This window comes from Brassica napus, chromosome C9 (assembly GCF_020379485.1).
Source record: "Brassica napus cultivar Da-Ae chromosome C9, Da-Ae, whole genome shotgun sequence".
In the NCBI taxonomy this organism is placed as follows: domain Eukaryota; kingdom Viridiplantae; phylum Streptophyta; class Magnoliopsida; order Brassicales; family Brassicaceae; genus Brassica; species Brassica napus.
In genome coordinates this window covers 18818512-18840746 of record NC_063452.1, presented here as the reverse complement: position 1 = coordinate 18840746, position 22235 = coordinate 18818512, and the positions used below count along the sequence as shown (strand labels likewise).

Below are 22235 nucleotides of genomic sequence, written 5' to 3'. Positions count from 1 at the left end.
AAACTTTAAAGATTGAAAGTTTAATATTGTTTTGAATGAGAGTTAGGTTGCTAGATTATTTGATTCTAAAACACTAAACTCTAGCTGAAACATTACCCACCTTGAAATTGGTAAACTTGATTGATATGAATTGTGTGGCATTGTGTTATGAATCATATGAACGGCCGTGAGGCCTAAATACATTGTACACACTTGCGGCCTTGTGTCCTTGATTAATTAAAAGCCGTTTGGCTAAATGCATATCCATATGGCCGTGTGGCCTAGTATCCGGATGGTTATATAAACCAGATTGCATCATGATCCGATCCTTAAGATCGTTGTATCAAATAATGGCCGTGAAGTCTAAGCATCACATGACCGTGTGGTCCAAGTATCATAGAGAGACTTATGAGATCATATACACTGATTATTTAATTGGTTGCAAGAATTCTAAATCATAAATTGATAATATGATTTCAGATGCCGAGATTTAAATCCATGGATTATGCCATTCTAAATCTCTCTGGAAGATATTATCCAGAATGGAAATGAACACTTCAATTGTCCTGAAGTCTAGAGGACTCGGGAAATGTATCATTGAAAGAAATGATGAAATTGAAAGTGAAAAGTTAAGAGCCATAAACTATTATGAGCCATCATCTCACTGAGGAACTAGGAAATCAATATTTACATATCAAGAATCCTCGTAACCTTTGGGCAGAATTAAAGTCCAGATACACAATGGTGTTATTACCAAAAGGTCAAACATGAATGGATGAGTCTCAGATTCCAAGACTTTGAGACAGTGGCCGAGTTTCACTTTGCCTTGTCCAGGGTCGTGTACCAACTGAGATTATGTGGAAAAGAGGTAACAAATAATGATTGTCTATTCAAGACATACTCCACATTTCATCCAGAAGATTTGTTGTCAAAACATATCTACATAGAAAGAGGTTCTACCACTTACAATGACCTGATCTCTTGCCTAACGGTGATTGAGAATGAAAAGGTACTAAAGAGGAGCAGTGAGATGAGATACCCTGATACAAATAAGACCGACATAGATCAGGATGAATCCAAAGGAGCCGTGTCCAATATAACTCAAGGAGTGGCCGGCATGTCTATTGACTAAGAGGGATCTCGACATTTTATTTTAAAGTCCTTGATTTTTGATTTGCTTTAACCTAATTGTCATTCACGATTTTACTTATACAATGGAATTGGTTTTGAATTCATTATCTTTCCTGATCTTACTTGAACATATGAATGATTCTATTTTTGCCTAAAGAGCATAATACCAAGTAAGAAATCATGAAAGGGGTATAGTAAGCCTAGTAAAGAAACTATGGCTAAGGCATTGCCTAAAGGACATTATACACACCCAATGATATGTGACCCATTGAAGTTATAATGTATGGTTTCCAAGTAGAAACAATGGGTAAGGAAGGAAACAAGTTCCTTTAGATTTTAAGAAGAAAAACGCCTAAGACCTTGAAAGAAAGTGGTCGAGACTATACCTATGATCTATACTGATCAAAACTATGCTACAGATCAGTATGATAAAGAGGCAAGAGATGTGGTAACCATATTGAGATAACACCACGAAATTTTACACTATATGGCATGATAGGATTAACCATCCTAATCTAGAACTTGATACAAAGATTGAAATTGAAAAGGCACAAAGAGTTATCCCATAAAAGATCTCACGTTGTGTAACATGTACACAAGGGAAACTCATTAGGCTTAATTGTCCCAAGCACCACGACCTTATAGTATGGTCATGAGAGGGAGAGAGGATAAACCCATGATCAATACTACAAGTTCATGTACCACTATGGTCTAAGACACCATGTTATATGGCTCGGTCATTACTCGGCCATAAAGGACCATTCCTCGGCCGTAGAGGCCATGATACAAACGGCCAAACCAAAGAGGCCATTACCCGGCTGAAGAGACCATGAGAATAAATGGCTCAGCCGTAACTTGGCCGCACACAATCCATTACCTATAAAGGTTCGGCCAAGTAAGCCATTACCTATAAAAGGTTCAGCCATGTAAGCCATTATTTATAAGACTAAGATTCTAAAGTCTATAAGCTTGGAGACATTATGTTTTACATGTATAGAATGATAATATGATCATATGCATCAGGCCATATAAGTGACTATAGATATTCCCATCTCAGATTGAATACGGGTCATAAAACCAGACATACACCATCTTAAGAGATTTTGAATAAACCACCACATACATATATGTGCCGTCTAAGATGGAACCTCAGAAGAGGATTGGGAATATATAAGAATAAGATCTTCTCCACGAATTCAAAGGACCGTGAGCCAAAACATGGGTGATTAAAATAGTGGCCAGGTACAGATTGCATAAAACAAATGAATCCTGATTTTCAATATTAAAGGAGAAAGATTATAAGCTGGATAAAAGAAGATTAAAGAATGATAAAAATGGTTTTAACCATCATTGTCTTGGCAAGATCCTCGGACTATACATTATGATTTAAGACGTCCAAAGAAAGATTATATAAAGCTAGCTAATTGAGAAGCTAATCGAAATGCCAGACACTGACCCGAGAAATGACTAACCAGCTTAGCACCAAATGAATGTCCTAGAAGAGACATAATCAAGTTGCTATAGAGTCTATACAAGATAGACCAAGTGTTCCATAAGATAAAGGAATCTCGGATAGAAAAGAATGGTGTATAGAAATCAGATCCGAGATTATAAGAGAAACCATACCAGACATTGAGAAAAGGCTGCGCAGCTACACATCTAAGGTACCAAACCATGTAGTCTTGGGACGCCAAGCTACTAGGTAACAAAGGTCCTAGATAACAAAATCTCAAAGTGATCAGATCATGTCTGGAACATAATGGAACCACATGAAAGTGTCGACACACACACACACATTTGTATAAAGATACATAAATTTATAGCACTTGAACATAAAGAGATGAACGAGGATCATGAACCCACGAAAGAGTACTCATACAATCATAAAAGATCATAGAGATTAGAAATGATAAAACGTGGAGGTTCAAAGTATCTAAAAGAGAGATGGGCGTATTGGCCATATACATATACAGAAACGCCAACCAGTGAAATAGATGGATCTTGTGAGAAGAAAAGAAACCGTGAGAGATGTACATGATGTAAAGGTGATCATGTTTTCCTACTAACAGCATTCGATTATAGCTTGTTACACAAGATACTCACAGAGATCAAAGGAACATATTATAAGGAGATAAACTCCTATGTGGTGGATGCTGCTACAGATTTTCGTAATTGAAAATGGTCTGGTCATAAGAAAGAAATTAGATACAAATGATGTAGTAAGCAGCATATGGATCACTGGATAAGATGAAAGAACAACTTTGTTCTTAAGCTGATTCATGGACTGAAACAAAAGCAGCTGCATATAGTATGTAAAAGAAATTGATCACGCATGATCATTAATCTTGGAGTTGTATAAAAGACAATCCAATACAGTCCATATATTTGAAATTCCTTGTGATTATACTAAACCTAAAAGAGGTTAGTAGACTGATACAGAACGTATCTGTAGGCGTCCGGTCCTTCGACTAAAGACGTCCAGCCCTTAAGCTAAAAGGCATCCGGCTTTCAGATAAAGACGTCCGGCCCCTTCTGCTAAAAGGCGTCCGGCTCTTATCCTTTGATCACGGGCTAGTAGAAAAGATCAACCATCAGGTTGAAATCCGACAATAAGTTCCCTTAAGGATCCAGCATAGCAGAACGGTATGCTGCTGTATAAACTCCACAAAGTTTTTTCGTAAGGATAAGAGGAGATGTTAATCTATCCTTACCTGTCGGATATAAAGTATTGTAGTCCATAAGCTCGTGAAAGACGAAGTCCATGACCTAATAATATATACTTAGCGTGTGATATGATCCATAGCAACTGAGGTCACGAGACGCCATCATCATTAAGATAGGAATGCAAAGAATAATGAATACGACATTAGCTAAGGCAAAGAAATCGATGTCCACATCCATGAGAGTGTTCGGCCGTAGAGCCATAATAAGAGATTATAAACTCACAGCAATGATCATTGATCTTGAACACTCATGAGACAAGTAGTGGACATGTATAGACGAGGTATATGACTCGGACATAGATCGGCCAGATCGAGACATAGGTTCATGATAACCATGTCTAGTTTATTGTCCATAAGTACTTAGTTTGTCCGACCAAAGTAAAGAGTTAAGAGTAGACGATCACGTCTAGACTATGGACATATGCAAACACGATTTGCAAAGGCCCAATAGTGATCCCCGAGAACAATATGGTTCACATTGTTTAGCACACATGCTTTACCGGGACACTTAATGTCAAGAGACATGAGAAACGACCTAAGAGGTCGAAGTGGTCTAGATACGGCTTAGTAATGAACTTGGCCGATTACTCCCTTCCTACATATACATGAAATATCACGCATCAGATGCGTAGAATGTAGAAATCTACACTGAAGTTCACATCAGGGGGAGTAGTGCGTGTTGTACTCTTTTTCCTTCATCATAGTTTTGTCCCACTGGGTTTTTCTGATAATGTTTTAATGAGGCAACATGAAGCGTACTACGAATCATGTATGGTTATGGCATCCAAGTGGGAGTGTTATAAATCATGGAGTGGATTGCCATTAACCAGACCCGGCCCAAGACCGGCCCAATATCTAGAAGATGGAGAGATGGCCGAAGCCCTAGAGAGAGGAGAGAGAGAGTCGACTTCAGGAGAGAGAGAGGCGGCCACAAAGCTTGGAGAAAAGGAAACCCTTTCCTTTTCCTAGTAGATGTAATCTTTCCATTATTATGTATTAGTAGCTTTCCTAATCTTAGTGAGTTTAGGTTTTTGATACTTTTCATTTATCTTCATCTTGTAATCCTTATATAAAGGAACCCCCTTATTCATTAATAACACATAAATATTCAGTCTTTAAACCCTCTATTTACAACACCAACCAAATTTCTTTATTTTTTTAATACCTAAACTTTTTTACTACGCAATTTAATACTTCCAGTAATTATTTTATTCATTTTAATGCATTGGCTTTAAAACAGTGTTCATTTTAATATTCAAATTATGTTTATTTTAATCAAAAATATTAATAATTTTTAAACAAATGTGAAAATAATCTTCCAGATTCAAAAATACATCTTAAAATAATTAATTTTAAATTTTAGGAGTAAAAGTAACTAAATTTTGGATGAAAATTTTAAAATTTAGAAAAACTTAATTTTGAATGAAAAATAAATAAATATATTTAAAGTTTCAGAAAATAATTTATTTTTGATATTAAAATTACTAAATTAAAAAATTAAGGTTATCCACAATTTAGTTTTTTATTCCTAAAACTTAAGATAGAATTAGAAACATTTTAGATTTGTTTTGGATTTTGAAGATTTTATAAATTTTGTTTAAAATTTATTAATATTTTGATTAAAATAAGAATAGTTTTGTTATTAAAATGAACTGTGTTTTAAAGTTAGTATATTAAAATAAAAAATAACTTGTTGAGTTATTAAATTGGGTGGTAAAAATTTTGGGCATTAAAAAGGTTAAAAAACTAGTTGAGATATTTTAATAGAATTTTTCCAAAAAAAATTGACTAAAAAGGAAAAGGATTTAGTTGAGGTAAAAAGTTTTCAATGCTGCAAGCAATCCATTTGGTTATGAATCAGAAACGTGTCTTGAATAGGGCGTAACCATGAAACCGTATGTGCGACTTGTGCAGCAAGTGATATCTTCGTAAACCTAGGCCAAGTTTTGTGGGACAAGGTGTATCTGTTCCGGTGTGTTTGCCGATCCATCTCCGATCTTGGCTAAAATAAGATATATTCTCTACCATCCCATATTAGTGTAGCATTTTTGTTATGGATGGTTTAGTTTCGAAGTATAATTTGTCTCAGTGAATCAAGTTTAACTGATGTCATGTGCGTTTATTATTTTACTATGGTCGGCCCGCTCTACAGATGGGATATATTTTACTTGTAATCAAGATTAATATTTTTTATATGATTTGTGATGTGTATTTTAGGTTTACATTTGCAAGAAATGAATATGAGATATACTATTTTCTTAATTTAAAATTAACCAAAAAACTAATTTTTACTATTAGCATAATTTCTCTCTCTCTCTCTCTCTCTCTCTCTCTCTCTCTCTCTCTCTCTCTCTCTCTCTCTCTCTCTCTCTCTCTCTCTCTCTCTCTCTCTCTCTCTCTCTCTCTCCACAAAGCAAGGGACCCATTAAAAAAAATAGTTAACCTTGTGAAGTGTCCACATATTATTTAGGGTTTTTTGTTCTTTAGACAAAGACTATGAACCACAAGGTTTAAAGAACTGTCTCTACTTGATAACCACAAGGTTTAAAAGTATACAAAGATTATAACTTTAGATGGATCGAACTAGAATCAATTGCTCCGGTACTCTTAGTTGGAAAAAAAAATTCTCAGATACTCCTCATTTATAATTCATTTCATTTTCATTTATTTTAAATTTGAAATCTGATAAAAAATCCAATATACCCATTATGAATCCACTTATTTACGCAACATGCCACTAAACCTAATTTTCTCTCTTATCTCTACAGATTTAGATTTCATTTTCATTCTTCATCTTCTTTCTTTCTCTCTTCTCTTTTTTCTCTGTTCTCTTTCATTCTTCAATCCAAATATTTTTTGTCTTTGAATTTCTTCTTCTTCGGTTGTTCTGCTTTTCCTTTTGTTCTTCTTCGAATCTCTTCTTCTTGGAATCCATTCTTCCTCGAATCTTATATGTTTCTCCTCTTTTCTGATTTGGTGTTCTTTGTTCGCAATTTTAGGGTTCTCCTTCGAATCTCATATGTTTTCCTCTCTCTCTCTCTCTCTCTCTCTCTCTCTCTCTCTCTCTCTCTCTCTCTCTCTCTCTCTCTCTCTCTCTCTCTCCACGCTACAGGCGTGTTAGGAACAAAAATACATAAATATATCAGTTAAAGAATATTTCAAAATGTTTAGCTTACTTAAAATTTAAAGTGATATTAACTTTTATTGTGTATGTTTTGTTATTATTTTTTATAGATCATGATCATCTTAATATTAAAATGTTCATGAATACATAATAGTTTTACATATTTTCTTTGTTTATTCTACCGTAATTATGATAATTTTGATAATAAGTAAAATAATTTTTAATACAAAAATCTTAGATTATATTTTTTCTTATGAATATTTTTAAAATTTATGTCTTTGATATTATATTATTAATTATGTGCTAAAATATTATTTTAGGTTGATGTCAAATGAAACATTATTTTCATATATATATATATATATATATATATATATTTGAAACTATATATATATATATATATATATATATATATATATATATATATTTGAAACTATTGTTTTCATATCGTATTAGTTTTAGTTTTTTTTATCCGAAATAGGAGGTGCGGTTGGACGAATTTTCTTTCAAATGTGTCTATGGTGTGATTGTTTTTATTAGGTTAGCAGGTGTCATTTGTCGAGAAGAAAATATATATGTTATGGGAAGTGAGTGTTCTAAATAAGGCATAAGTTAGTGGACAAAACTACAACGCTTCAATTTCATGTAAGAACATGTTTAGTATTCCACACTCATCTCATTCGTCCACCGTCCTCATTTTATTGTGATATATGAAGACTCAAACTTAGAAGTATAATAAGAAAAATGTATTCTATGTATATATCAAAACTTAGCCAATTTTGGAAATACAGAAGCAACCAAGTTAAATAGAATTCACAGTCCATAGTCGGTATGGAAAAGATGTAATTGAAATATACTCATAAATCACAATCATGCATACTCACACAGGATTCTATATCTATAAGTGTCTGCACTGACTGTTGTATCCTTGAGATCAGGGCCAACAACCTTTTAGGGAGCCACAATAATGAAAAATCAACACCAAGATGTTGGAAATTATTATGAGCTAAAGATAAATAGATCTTTTAGAAAAAAAAGTTCATTAAAAAAAGTTATCTCCCTTCTTCTATCGTCTTCCTTTTTTCCTTCTTCTCTGTTTATTATGTTTTTCATCTCATTTTTTTTGTTTCTTATCACTTTTCTGTCACAATCCGTTAAGTACAACCATGAGCTTAACAAAAAAATTTATCACCTTTTTGTGTTGTTTATTAACAGAAATAAACTAATGATTTTGTTGGAAGAAAACCTTCATATTTATGATGGAGGATTAACACAAAAGAATGAATGAAGGGATTCATTGAATGTGAGATTGTGTGAGAAGTAGAGAGTAGATATTAATGTGAATGTTAATGAAGATGCATGAACCAAGTTAATTTCCGTAACGGCGCCAGATTAAATAAGTCTATTCGGCTTCCAAGTTAATTTCCATAACGGCGCCAGATTAAATAAGTCTATTCGGCTTCCAACTGACATTGATCAGAATCATTCGTCACCGGTGAAACCGTTGGATTTCTATTGACAGTTGACTGAACGGGAATTGTTGCTCGACGGCCACTTTCCCTAAGTCTCGTATACGATTTTTTTAGATTAGATGTATTTGGACCGTAGTAAACACATAAAACCCTTTAAACTCGAGAATTAATGAAACATTGACTTTTGATTGACCGTGACACGTGTCGTCACCACAGACTCCGAGTTAGTGACATGGAATCTGATCTGGATGGTCTAGGAGTGAAAGAAACTCTTCTTTATATATATAGATTTTTTGTTTAAACCGGAAATAGAGATTTACATGATTTAATTGTTAATTAAACCGATTGATTTTAAAATTAATGGAATGTATGCTTAGCATCCCATACTTCACTACCGGTTTATTTGTTATGAATTCCTCGTTTTCTTCTTTTTCAAGTGAAACTGAAGAGTTAATGATACATGGATGATGTGTTTTGGGATCGTCATATTTTATTTTTGTTTTCCGATTTATTCAGCTTATTTTTAGATTAAATCCTGTTTATTTTGAATTTATTAATTATTTGGTTTAATTCAGTTATTTGAATTATTGATAATTAGTGACACGGATATACGCTTGTGTTCGTATGTCATTGGAGAGTTAGTTTTGGATTTACACATCTCCGCTAAACGAAACAGTGAAATTATAGAGAAAAGAAGACAAACACACAATTTTTGTATAAAAAAGTTCGTTTTTAGCAAAGAAGGTAATAAATTAAAATTTTGTTTCCGGATAAAGACTTTGATAAAGAAAATATCAATAATTTATTTTAGTTGTTTTCAGTACTCCTTCTGTATCATTTTAAAAAGTGTTTAAGGTTTTTGCACAAATATTAAGAAAATACAAACTTTTATGTAATTGACTTTGGTTACATAAAATAATATTAAATAAAATTAATTTAACCAATAAGAAAAAGATGCAGTATCTTATAATTGGTCAAAATTTTCAAATGCTATTAAATTTCACCTAGAATTGTGAGAACATCATTTTTTTTGAAATAAAATCAAAATTCTTAAACACCAGTTAAACTGATACGGAGGGAGTATATAAATTTTGCTTTCAAATTTTAGCAGAAATTTAGTCGACAAATTAACCAACTCAATAATATCATGAATAGCCTAATCTCGAAGCACTTTGTTTGGTTCTAATTTACTAGCTTAGCGTGTCTAGTTGTCTGGGTCAGTTTGGTCTAATGCAAAGTCCTTTTGGCAAAAAAGAGTCCTTCACGTTTCTGTAACGACCCGGTTTCTTTATCCGATTGGTTTCATTTTTTTTTCTTTAATTAATTTGGATTGAACCAAACCATCTCCTAAACCAAATACATATCCTTCTTATTGTGCGTGTGTGTATTTAAAAGGAATCAAAACACTATTCTTTTTATTTATTTGTCGAGAGTGGAACCGTCATTGCTATCATCTCCTTTAATCATCTCTCTTCCTCTCCACCTCCACACACGTGCTCCTCCTTCATCTCCTCCCTCAAGTTATCTTTCTTCTATGCTTGCTGATACGTTAGTGCATGGAGGAAGAGACATACGAGCAGGAGTCATCGCATCTTGACGCCATCGGCACGGATCACCACGACCGGGGCCACCGTTTCAATCCGACCAACTGTGATCATCAACTGTGAGTCATCGGAGAGGACCATGCACTTTTGGGGCTGGGATCTGCCACTATGATTCCAAGCCGTGAAGGTTAAAAGAAATTATATTAATTTCTCGTGTTGCAAGTTTCTTAAATCCTAGATTAAATATATTTTAATCATGTCTTATTGTTTTGCTTCTATTCTTTTCCGATCTGGCGTCTCGTTGACGAGATCGAGATTGAGATCTATGGTGAAACCTTAGCTTTCTTGCTGATCAAGTCATCTTGTTTATTGTCGGATCCGTTTCTGGTTTTCTGTTATGGCTAAGGTGAGGGCTATTCTATTAAATCCCGAGCTAGTTTAGTACTACTATTATAGAAAGTCTAGTTTCGAAACATGATCCGTCTCTGTGAATCGAGTCTGTTTAAGAATCTTGTTTGTTTATTATTTTTATTGATTGTTAAACCGGAAATTGGATAATAGAGGATTCAACTGATGATTGAAATGAGTGATGTTAAAAATGATATATATATATATATATATATATATATATATATATATATGTAAATATAAGTCCATTTGTGTGGATTGCGAGTGCACAAAGATGTTTGTGTAAGCCGCCGACGAGCAGTGTGATTGCGGGTGCACAAAGACGTTTGTGTAAGCCGCCGACGAGCAGTGTGATTGCGGTTGCACAAAAACGTTTGTGTAAGCCGCCGACGAGCAGTGAGATTGTGGAGGTACAAAGACGTTTGTATCAGTCGCCGACGCGCAGATTGTGGGAGTACAGAGATGGACTACTGTACGCCTGGTGATATACATATATCCTTATGAGGAAATGCAGGGTGAATAGAGTAGCTTGTACTATCAGCGCATTGTTTGTATTGTGCTTTAGGCATATGTTTGTTCTGTGAGGTGTACTAGGCCCTGTAATTGTTTCATGCTAGAGCTAGGCCTACATAGTCGTAGTGCTATGTACTGAGTTAGTGGTTTGTGATTTAGCATCTCATACTTTACAGAGTAACTCACCCTTCTTTCTTCCTCTTGCAAGTGAACATGACGAGTAGTTGGATATGTGGATGGATTGGTGTCTTGGGATCTTCTTCCCCTTGCAGGTGAACATGACGAGTAGTTGGATATGTGGATGGAGTGGTGTCTTGGGATTGTTGTATTTTATTTCGGTTTTAATTAACTTTTCGATTTAATGTATTTGGTTTTAAATTATAAACTTGTTTTATTTGAAAATTATTTGATTAAAAGGTTTGACATTTTATTCAGTTTTATAAATCGGTTTAATTTGGTAGTTTTTGGTTAGTAGTACACCGTTCCCAAGAGAAGATGAAACGGGTGTTACAGTTTCGGTCACAAATTAGGAGAAAGTCAGTTCCATCAAATCATAGTCGACGTCTTCATTCTTTTATTCAGTGAAACTATCGATATTTACATTCCTTCCTCTTTTTTTTTTTTTTTTTTTTTTTGAAACACAATTTACATTCTTTTTTTTTTTTTTTTCAATTTCGGTTCATAAAAGTTTTAATGTCACTTGTTGTAAAGTTATCTAAAATTTGTATATATTTTTTCTCGCAGATAAATCTATACTATTAAAAAGAAAAAAGTCTTAAAAAATATACTTAAAAAAATTATTGCACCCTTTCATTTTTAAACTAGCCTATTATATAACTAACCAAATATTATAACTAAACTTTATTATAGCAACACAATTTATGGGACCCATACTTAAATTAACTCGATCACTACTAATATGTTTTATTTCCTAATCGATCATGTATCTTAACTCAAGCAAAACACACATAGTTAAGTTACAACTCCCCTTAGCTACACGTATCAACCAAAAGAAGACAAAATACATACGTTAACCTTATTACTAATCAATTTTTTTTTTTTTAAAGATACGAGTATACAACATGTATTTATTTAACATAAGATATTATCTCTCATATCAATAGGTCTAACTCATTGTATGTTTCTAAACAAAAGAAATAATTTATCTACATTAAAATTGTAATAGTATTGATTATTACAAAACTTATAATTTGAAATGCATAACATAAATACAATGTGTTTAGTTTATATAACAAATCAAATATTTTATTATTTTATGTACTATTATAAAGTATATGCGAAGTTTAATTTTTTTTAAAGTATTATTAAGATTTTCTGGGTTTTTGCCGGATGAGCCGGTATTGGTTCACACGTTAATAAAGGGATTTTGGGTCTTATTAGATTTTTAATTAATAGGTTTTCAATAAATCAAAATTTTATGGAAACATATTAGTTGGTAGAATCTCTGATAAAATACTACATGAAGAACATAAGTCAGTCATAATTATATACGACAACTGAGTTTTGCGGTTCGACCGCGAGTCCAGATTGAATATAAAAACATTGCTTATATCTTATCTCATTTATAAACTATTTATGTACCTCTACTAAAAGAAGTTAAATCATTTGTAAAAATAAAATGCCTTCTTCGCACCATTTAAATGTATATACACTATTATTTATCAGCATTCTGTTTCAGTTCGATATTTTGGTTTTTGTTCTGTTTTGGTTCAGGATTTTGGTTTTGGTGTTTTGGTTCTAGAAATTTAGAAACTGTTTAATTATTTAAAAAATTGGTTTGGTTTCAGTTTGGTTATTTTGTTTTAGTAGCAAAGTTGAGAGCCGCTAAATATGCAAAAAAAAAAAAAATTGGTTAAATTTAATTTCGGTTTGATTCTGGTTTTTCCGGTAACTACAGATTTATAGATAAAAAATATCAGATAATTTAGGTCTTTCAGTTTAAATATCTTATAATTAAGATTATTTGGATAAAAATATCAGATAATTCAAATATTATTTTAATATTTTGAATAAAAATATATTCTGTAATTTGTTTGGGTAATTAGGTTTTTAAATAATATTTTTAGGATATTCAGTTATCTAGAAATTGAATATGTTTAATATTTGTAATTATATAATTTATATTTTTAAATTCAGGTACCCATTAGGCTCCCAGTTCGGTTTCAATATTTCGGTTCCACAGGTATATGATATGTTTAGTTATTTATGAAATTCTTTTTAATTTTGATTTTGATTTTTTCAGTTTGGTATGGTTCGATTCGTAGTTCCGAATAAATGTGTCCTCCAAACTTACACTATCTTATATATGAATTCATTAATAATGAAGTAATTTCGAAAACAAACCCGCACTTAGAAATACTCGCGTGTACATAAGATAATTCATCCAGTATCTATTTAAGGAACATCTTCTATGGTTCGAAGTTAATACTATCAGTTTGATTGATCATCATAAAATTGACAGACCAATAAAACATTACGAACAGAATACTATATGAATACCAACCAAGGTTCATGAATCCACGTTAACCTACGAACCGAGATAATGATTCCTTTCCTCATCATCGCCACTACACTCTTCCTCTCCTCTGTCATCGCCGCTGATGAAGCTTTTCCGTCGATTCCCACTACCTTCTACGTCGCCAAGACCCTCTCTGACGATCTGAAACCGATCCGCCGGGAGGTTTATGGAGAAGGGAAGATATTCGACATAACCCACCGGTATACGCAGGATATGCCGGTCTGGGAATCGTCAGAAGGAGTTAAACCGTTCCTGCGTCTAACCACGAGTATGAAGAACCAATCCCTCTCTAATACCTCGGAGATGAAACTATCTGTTCACACCGGTACACACCTTGATGCACCAGGCCACTTTCATGACAAGTATTACGACGCTGGTTTCGATTCCGATTCGCTTGACCTCCAAATCCTAAACGGTATGTAATCCTGGGTTTCTACTTCTTGCTTTGAATTGATATTGTTTAAAACTGTGTAGGCCCTGCACTGTTGGTTGATGTTCCAAGGGATAAGAATATCACTGGTGAGTTGAGAATTTTATTTAACAATGAATAGTTTCAAGAAAATCATATTATGCCTAATGTTTTTGGTTGAATTTAGTAACGGAGGTTATGAAATCACTTCATATTCCTAAGAGCATGATTAATGGGGGTGCTTAGAGGGAGTGCTTAGCAAAAAATTAATACAATACCGTATGGGACTCACACAAATGCTTATTGTGCTTAATTAAGCACCGGTGCTAGCACTGTTTTGCAGGCCCCGCTGATACGTGGCGGCCCGCGGTTGGTTCGTTTTTTAAATTATTTTTTTTTTTAAATCAGAAAAAAAAAACCAAAAAAAAAAATATATATTAAGCACCCCAAATGGGGTGCTAGGGTTAATGGTGCTCCAAGGGAGTTCGTCGTGTGCTCTTCAGAACATTGAACACTGATAGGTAAGTTTGAATATCTGATTATGAGCTCATAGAAAATGTTACTCTTGTTTCGAATCTTATCACTGTTTTTCTCTCTCTGTGGTTGAGTTTATTCAGGCGGCTTATGTTTGAGAAAGAATTCGATTCGAGCTTTGCTAGATTCATGATGGATGGGGCGAAATGGTTGGTTGAGAATACAGATATCAAACTTATTGGTAAGAAATGGATTTTCTAGTTTCTTTTTTCCTTTTTCTTTTAAGTATCCTCAAGAGTATTTCTTAGCTAGTACTACTCTACATCGTGGAATCTCAGGGCTTGATTATCTTTCTTTTGCTGCTTATGAGGAAGCGCCTGAAACGCACAAGTTTATACTAGGAGAACGGGTGAGTATACTATATCTTTGCCTATTAAAGTATCAATTACCTAATAAAACATTGCTTTTGTTTCTTGAAGATTTGTCGCATGTTTTTTCTTCATCGTAATTTTCTCTTTTAATATTTGGATATCAAACCTTGGGATATGATTGAGCGTCGCTATTTTCACTAGACAAGAAAGTTGTAGAGATCATTGGTTTGTTAAGTAGGCGTGTCAAAAGTGAGACAAGGCATACATATATACATATGATTATCAGGATAATCCCTGTGGAAGCGCTGAAGCTGGATGATGTGGAGGTAGGAATGTACTCGCTTCATTGCTTACCGTTGAGATTGCCTGGAGCGGAAGGTGCACCAACGAGATGTATTCTCATAAAGTGATTCAGTTCATCTCCTTCTCTATAAGCTGTTCAGTATACGAAAGTGATTATAAGCAAAAAATAAATGCTTCTTACTTCCAAGATCTGGAACAATAGAGCACATGTTACATATGTCAAGAATTTTAAAGTTCAAGATTCACTTGAATCGGATACCTTTATAAACGAGTGACATAACTTGTACTTTTATTAGTCTTAGAGTTTCATTATCCGCGAGAATTACCTTAAAGAGTATATTAGAGGAAAAAAATAATACTATACAACTAAGTTTTCATTTTACAAAACTAATATTCGATTTTTTATTTATTTTCATTGTCTTGCTAGTTTATACCGGCCATCGGAATCACGCATAATGCAATTTTAAACAAGGTTTTTTATCGAATAATGATGCTTAGTTTTCTAGTGGCAGTGGCACGCACAAACACAAATTGATTTTATGATTTTAAACTACGTCTGATTTTTGTTTTCATTTATTTTTATATAAATATTTTGTTTTCAATTCTAAATTGGTATATATTATAATATATATGTGTCTATCAATTTTTAAAACATAATAAGTTTACTGTATATTTTTTTCTTTGAATAGATTGTTTCAAACTTTCACATATATTTGTATCTTCTTCTATATATATATTTTCAGATTATTATTTTATTATTAAAATCGTAACTGTATATATAAAGATTAGTAAAATATTATTTTATTGTCATATTCAAAAATATTGTAACATTTCACAAATTTAGAAATTTTTTAAGAAATTAAATTTTTCGCTTCATAGATTTATATTATCGAGTAAATAATTAAATATTTAGTTTTTATTTAATTTTTAAAATAAACTATATATTTTAAAATTTGTTTTCATTGGTTTAAGGTAGTAAAGATTAATCATTGTTAGATAATATGATTTTTATTATTTAAATTTTTTTTTAATAATTTTAAAAGTTAACATCGACAAATATTTAGCATATAGAGGTATAGTATTACAACATTAAATTATATCTATTTAATTTATACTATCTATAAATCCAATGAAACATCTATTGTTTTAAATCCAATTATTGATAGCCCAATAAAAATTTTGGTAGGCCCAAAATTTAAATGATAAGATTAGATATTAAATGTAACATGATTTTTTTAGGAATATGTCCACTAAGTTTATTTTTTAAAAAATTACACATGAATCAAAATTGTGACTTCTGTTTTAATATATAAGACATAGTTAATTGAAAATTTTAAAATGTGAGTTATATATGAGTCTATATAGTTGATGAAAAAAAAAAATCAAAGTATTAACTTGTATGCATTTTGAAAGTTGAAAACATGACTATCTGTCTGTTTAAAAACCGAATCGAACCAAAATATATTTAAACCGAATGGAACCGGGATAAAAGAATCCCTGAAGCAGCGAGTCCTCGATGGGTTTAACCAGAAATATCATAAACCCTTTTTATTCCTAAGAACCGTTTCAATGGCAACCCTCACCACTCTTTGAATAATCCCCATTTTCTTCAGCTATGCCTCCTTCAATCTCTCTCCTCCTCATCAAACGCATCTCTCTCCGCAACATAAACCCTAAAAGCCGCCGCCTTTTCCACCCATTCCTCGTGAAACCACTCTCCACCTCCGCACAGAGCAACCCTAATAACTCTTCTTCCCCTGAAGAAAACCACAAACCTTCCTCCTCCCTCTCTTCCCGCCTCAGCTTCGTCTTCGATCAGATCGATGCAATCGAGAAACGTCACTCGGAGCAAGACGAGACCCTCGAGCGTATCCGCGCTTGGCGCCAATCCAAACAGCAACCACCACCTCCTGCTGCTGCTCTTCGACGAGATCCGGATCCTGAAAAATCCGAATCCGAGTCCGTCGGGGATAATGAAAGACCGGAGGAGTTGACTCAGTCAGTGTTGAGTAAGGAGAATGGTGTGGTGGAGTTGGTGCATCCGTGGCCTGAGTGGATGGAGCTTATGGAGGTATTGGTGAAGCAGAACTACTTTGATCATAGGAGGCAACGTGACGATGATGAAGACGAGATGATGGTGCAGAGTTTGGGAATCGATGTACCCTCATCATCTTCATCATCATCAAATGTTGGAGCTGCTCTGTTCCAGGACTTTAGAGCTGTTCAGAACGCTTGTGTCAATTTCGGAAAAGACCGTTTCGATATTCTAAGGTTTCTTCAACCTTCTGAAAATCTAACAAAGCTTTATGCTTTTATCGAGAAAACAGTTTAGTTTTGAGATGTGCTTATATGAATTGCTTGTTTTTTTTTTTTTTTAACCTTGAGGTCATTGTCGAGGAACGACATTCAAATACTTGTCGGCCATGGGTGTCCAGCGACTGATAGAAAAGTTGTTTTCTCTGGCAAACTACTGAGGAAGCGTGTCCATCTCGATGAAGGAGATGTAAGCTTCTTTTGCTTATACTTTGCTTTTGTACTGAAGCACCACCATTTCCTTTTCTTATCATTAATCTTGAACCATAGCTATCAGTGCCCTTGCAATCTCTCTGATTTTGGTCTACTACTACTATGCATCTCTGTGCACATCCTAATGAAACATTAGCTTCCACCCCCAAAAACTTTTACAGTTTTTTAGAGGCATAGGCTCCCAAATTATGAATTTTTTTTACTAAGCTTTTAAAAATATGTTTATAGCCTCCAAAAATCTCAGATCCAGCCCTGCTTACACTTTTATTTTGATAAGACAGTTGAATTTGAGGTGTAGTTGATATATATGGAAGAATAGGTTAGGAACTTAACAGTCTTTAGGCTTTTAGCTCATTGGTTGTGTGGTTTTAGGTTTCATAATGTCTCCTTTGTTAGTCTTACTCTTTTCTTCTCTGGTAATTATTTCCTGATTGGTTTCCTGTCAGTAAGATTCTTCAGATGATAACATCCATTTTATATATCAGGTCTGCAGTTCCTGCAGCTTGAGAAACTCGTGTGAGAAGGCGTTTCTGTTAACAAACAAAGAGGACGAGGCTCGAACCCTTGACCTCATGAAGATTTTGTTCACCTATGGTTTTGACCCATTGAGTGATACAGTAGTAGCCAACAAAAGCCTCCTCAAGAAAAAATCTGTTAAGACTGTGGTGCGCAAGCTGCTGCATGAGGTTGTCAAGTTAAGCAAAGTACCAATCGATCCTAACCTTACTCCACCAGTTATCAAGAAAGCTCCACCTAAAGTCAAGCAGCCACCTCCACCTCCTAAAAGACGCGTTGGCCGTGATGACGTTGAGATGAAGAAAGGTGATTGGCTCTGCCCAAAGTAAGTCACACCCTTGCTCTTTTGATCACCTTGTCCTTTTTAAGCCTATGTCCTGAGATGGTAATTTTTATTCTTAGGTGCGATTTCATGAACTTCGCAAAGAACACCATTTGCTTACAGTGTGATGCAAAGAGACCAAAGAGACAGCTCCTTCCAGGAGAATGGGAATGCCCTGAGTAAGTTTCTACGCTTTTTGGGGGCATGTTGAGTCTGAGAGAAAAACATAATGTGTTCAAATGTCATGGAACTGATGATATTACTTGTTGTTATGGCAGATGCAACTTCTTAAACTATAGGAGAAACATGGCTTGTTTTCACTGTGATTGCAAGCGTCCACCAGATGCTTTCTTAGAGAACAAAACACAAGAAACACATCGGTTCACCGAAGGACAAACAGAGAAGGTTGTGAAGAGGGATGATGTTTCCAATGCCTGGAACTTTGATTTTGATGACGATGAATCAGACGGTGCAGAAGTTGCTGCGTTTGAATATGCGGATTCCAGTAGAAAGAATAAAAACCTTCCAATGGATGGTTTGAGAGATCCTGAAGAAGAAGAATTTGGTAATCTTCCTCCGGGAGCCCGAGAGAGTTCTGAGATTGGTGGAACGAGCAGACGACCTGGTGTTGGGTTTGATGATTTTGACGATGAAGATGACGTTGATAGCTATGAGATAGACGAAACTGGAAACAGAGAGGTCCCTTCTCGAACTTCTTTTGCTTCTGAAGAGTTCTCAGAGGATGAACAGTTTCCAGAGTCAAAGGCTGGTTACAATGCACACAGAGGAGGAAGCAACAGGAATGGAAACAGTAGGGGAGGTTTCTCTAGGGACAATGAGCTCGGTTTCAGTTCAGATGATGAAGCTTCCGTCACTCCCAGATGGAAATCAAGCCACGTTGCTTCAACAAACAGAGGTCCGCCTTCTAGAAAACTGACTTTTGGGTCGGACGATGAGTTTGGGCTCGACTCTGATATGGAGGACGATGGTCCCAGGTCTGGTTTAAGGGGGGGTGGTGGCCAAAGAAGTAACGGTGCAAGAGGAGGGTTTAAGGGAAAAAGAAGATCCTATTCAGCTTCAGAATCTGATGATGATGACATGGATGATAAAGAGTACAGAGGTTCAAGTTTCTCTGGTAATAGATCAAGAGGAGGGAACAGAGGAAGAATGAGAGGTGGACGGGGTGGTTTCAATGATTATAATGCCTCAAGTGGCTTTTCGGATAATAGATCAAGAGGGAGGGGAGGAAGAACAGGAGGAGGCAGAAGGGGTGGTTTTGATAGTGACGGCGAAGATTACAGAGGGTCAGGTAGATCAAGAGGGAACAGAGAAGAGAGAGGCGGGTTTGGGGGAAGAATGGGAAGCAGAAGTGGCGGTTTTGATGATGGGTTTGATAGAAAGAGCAGTAGAGGAGGACGCGGTGCAGGGAGTTTCAGGGGATCGAACAGAGGAGGAGGAGGAAGAGGAAACCGCCATGGCAATAGTGATGGTAAAGACACAGACTCTGCTGATTTCAGAAACAGTCGAAGAGTTATCGAAAGATAAAAGAGAATGTAATAAACTGATTTACTTTTTGTTCCAGTATTCAATTGGCTGTAGTGCATTTTATAACATTCATAAATTTTGAAACATTGAAATTCTGAAGAATGAATACATAAAGAGAGACAAAAATGAGATGCGGAGAAAACACAATCACACCAAGAGATAAACAAGTTTTAGTTAGATGATTAAACATCAATAGATTTTGCTTAAATATTTGTCAAGCAAGTTGTCAACCATAACTTGATAAGCTCTCTCAGTTGGGTGGTAGCTATCCCAAAATATATAGGCCGAGGAATTAGAACATGTGAATGGATTCAATGAGTTGCACATATAGGATATCGCGAGAGAGCCCCTACCGCAACATCCTCTATCAGCTACCTCAAAACCTGAAACATGATGAGATAAATTCACTTAGACTTAAGTAGTTTGGTTCAGGCTTAATGATACAAATGGAAAATTTATAAGATGAGCTTACCGTATTTTGAAGGATGTTGGATCATGTCGAAAAGAGTATCATAAACATCAATGTAGAGGATAACACCGTCCAACTCTTTATCTAAAGATTCTAGTGCTGGCGAAAGCCTTGCGTTGAATTGTTTAGCCATGTTGTTTAAAGATTTTACACATCCTCTTGTAAACATGCCTCCAAACACTGTTCTTTGAAGTGGTACACATCCAACCGGTACTGCGCTAAAAACTCCGATCTTTTTAGCTCCAAGCTTATGTAATTCCTAAGTATTATACATATGATATATAATTAGTGTTAGATATCAGTTTATATTGTTTGATTTATGTTTGTATATAAATCAGTTTAAAATACTCACTCTTACGAATTTGACTGCTGAGTCAGCCAAGAAATTAGCATATGAGGTAGGGTCATATTTATGAGATTGAGCCATGAAAGTGTGAGCGAGGTCATTGCTACTGGAACACACAACAAAAAAACTATTGTCCAAGATATCTTGAGCTTTTTTCTCTCCAAAATGTTGTTTGATCGTTGATATATATCGCTTGAAATATGTTAGTTGATCCCAGACTGATATCACGGACTGCAAAAGAACAAAATAATAGAAAATGTATCAATTAATTATAAAATGTAACAAGCGCTGACGACAAAATATATTATAACATACCATAATCTTAGCCGTTAATGGATCGTAACCAGTTCCTCCAGATGCAAATGTTACACCCTTAAGAAGATCTTGGGGCTTCAAATTCGGGTTCATAAATGCTGGTAGTGACTTGGCTATTCCTAACTTTTCCGCTGAAAGAAAATTGGTGAAAACAAATGTATCATGATATAAAAATAGCTATAAGATTTTCTATAAACAAATATAAAAAATACTTCAAATAGTTACCAATGAGATCAGAGGGAACTCTTCCATCAGAAAATCTTCCCGTGGCCAAGCCGCCGGGAAAATCCTTGCCATAGGGAGGAAAATTGCACTTCAAAAGAGTTGGGAGTCTATTGTTATTACCAGTATCCATAATTGAATCTCCAAAAACTATTAGTGCATGGATTGTTGCATTCTTTCCTTGCTTTGCTGCATTAGTTTCAACGACAATGAATACCAAAGCAAGACATAACAACTGAAGCTTCATTCTCTTACTTGATTTGTTTATTTTTCTGCTTTAGATGTGTTTGCCTTCTACAAATTTGAAAACATGCTTGTATATATATATTCTTTAAAATTGTTAAACTTCTAAAAATATAGTTGTGTTTGTTGGCTCCAGTTAGTTATGACATTCCTTATGGTTTTAAAGACAACAAAGATTATTGTTATTTCTTACTAATAAAATTGTAATAAGTTGGTTGTCACAACTTAAATGTACTATGTTTGGGATTTAGACCAATTGCAGTAATGTAATCGCAAGATATAAAATATTAAGCCAAACCTGGTGTATAAACTATTATCATATTTTAGATTAGGACTCACATTTTACGCGGTTAATTTTACCGATTAGTAACTAAAAATATTTGTATTAATTATATTCATATATATATATATATATATATATATATATCAGTACAAGAAAACATAACCTTAACGAGGGCGGTTTTCCTCGTTATTTCGTCTTAAAAGAGGCTTTACGACGAAATAGCGAGGAAGCGCGTTTGCTCGTCCGTCGTAACATATATTTCCTCGCTAATTCGTCGTAACTTAGCGAGGAATATATTTCGTCGTAAAGACGAAGTAAGGCGATTCGTCGTAAAGACCACGTCAATATTCCACGCAAGGACGTCGCTACAATTCTTCGTATATACCTCGAAATGAGTTCCTCGTAACCTACACGTAAATACCTTGAAAGAGTTTCCTCGCAAAATACACGTAACAACC

At 34.5% G+C, this 22235-nt stretch overlaps 3 protein-coding genes and 1 long non-coding RNA gene across 6 annotated transcripts; 3 read left to right on the top strand and 1 right to left on the bottom strand.

Moving 5' to 3' along the window:
* Nucleotides 1-9857: 9857 nt before the first annotated feature.
* Nucleotides 9858-11288, top strand: LOC125592400. The gene is made up of 2 exons (XR_007328359.1): nt 9858-10379; nt 11103-11288. It is a non-coding gene; the product is annotated as an uncharacterized LOC125592400 (long non-coding RNA).
* A 1790-nt stretch (nt 11289-13078) lies between these two features.
* LOC106433760 (cyclase-like protein 3) lies at nt 13079-15294 on the top strand. The gene is made up of 8 exons (XM_048767723.1): nt 13079-13848; nt 13908-13952; nt 14030-14080; nt 14327-14363; nt 14460-14557; nt 14655-14725; nt 14796-14806; nt 14974-15294. Exons 1-8 carry the CDS (start codon nt 13458-13460, stop codon nt 15095-15097), a joined length of 828 nt encoding a protein of 275 aa, XP_048623680.1. The 5' UTR covers nt 13079-13457; the 3' UTR covers nt 15098-15294.
* Nucleotides 15295-16531: 1237 nt separating this feature from the next.
* On the top strand, nt 16532-20001 carry LOC106386727. Its single transcript, XM_013826541.3, has 5 exons — nt 16532-17261; nt 17376-17493; nt 18002-18357; nt 18435-18533; nt 18633-20001. Exons 1-5 carry the CDS (start codon nt 16606-16608, stop codon nt 19897-19899), a joined length of 2496 nt encoding a protein of 831 aa, XP_013681995.2. The 5' UTR covers nt 16532-16605; the 3' UTR covers nt 19900-20001.
* A 79-nt stretch (nt 20002-20080) lies between these two features.
* LOC106417097 (GDSL esterase/lipase At3g43570) lies at nt 20081-21835 on the bottom strand. 3 transcript variants are annotated; one of them, XM_013857971.2, is made up of 6 exons: nt 21255-21835; nt 21030-21160; nt 20721-20945; nt 20540-20627; nt 20372-20452; nt 20081-20282 (listed from the first exon to the last, which is right to left on the bottom strand). In XM_013857971.2, the coding sequence occupies exons 1-6, from the start codon at nt 21496-21498 to the stop codon at nt 20089-20091; spliced, it is 963 nt and encodes a 320-aa protein (XP_013713425.2). In that variant the 5' UTR covers nt 21499-21835; the 3' UTR covers nt 20081-20088. The 3 variants fall into 3 exon arrangements, with proteins under 3 accessions (XP_013713425.2, XP_013713414.2, XP_013713421.2); XM_013857960.2 differs by having other exon boundaries at nt 20372-20627; XM_013857967.2 differs by having other exon boundaries at nt 20081-20261; nt 20372-20627.
* Between the last annotated feature and the right edge of the window lie 400 nt (nt 21836-22235).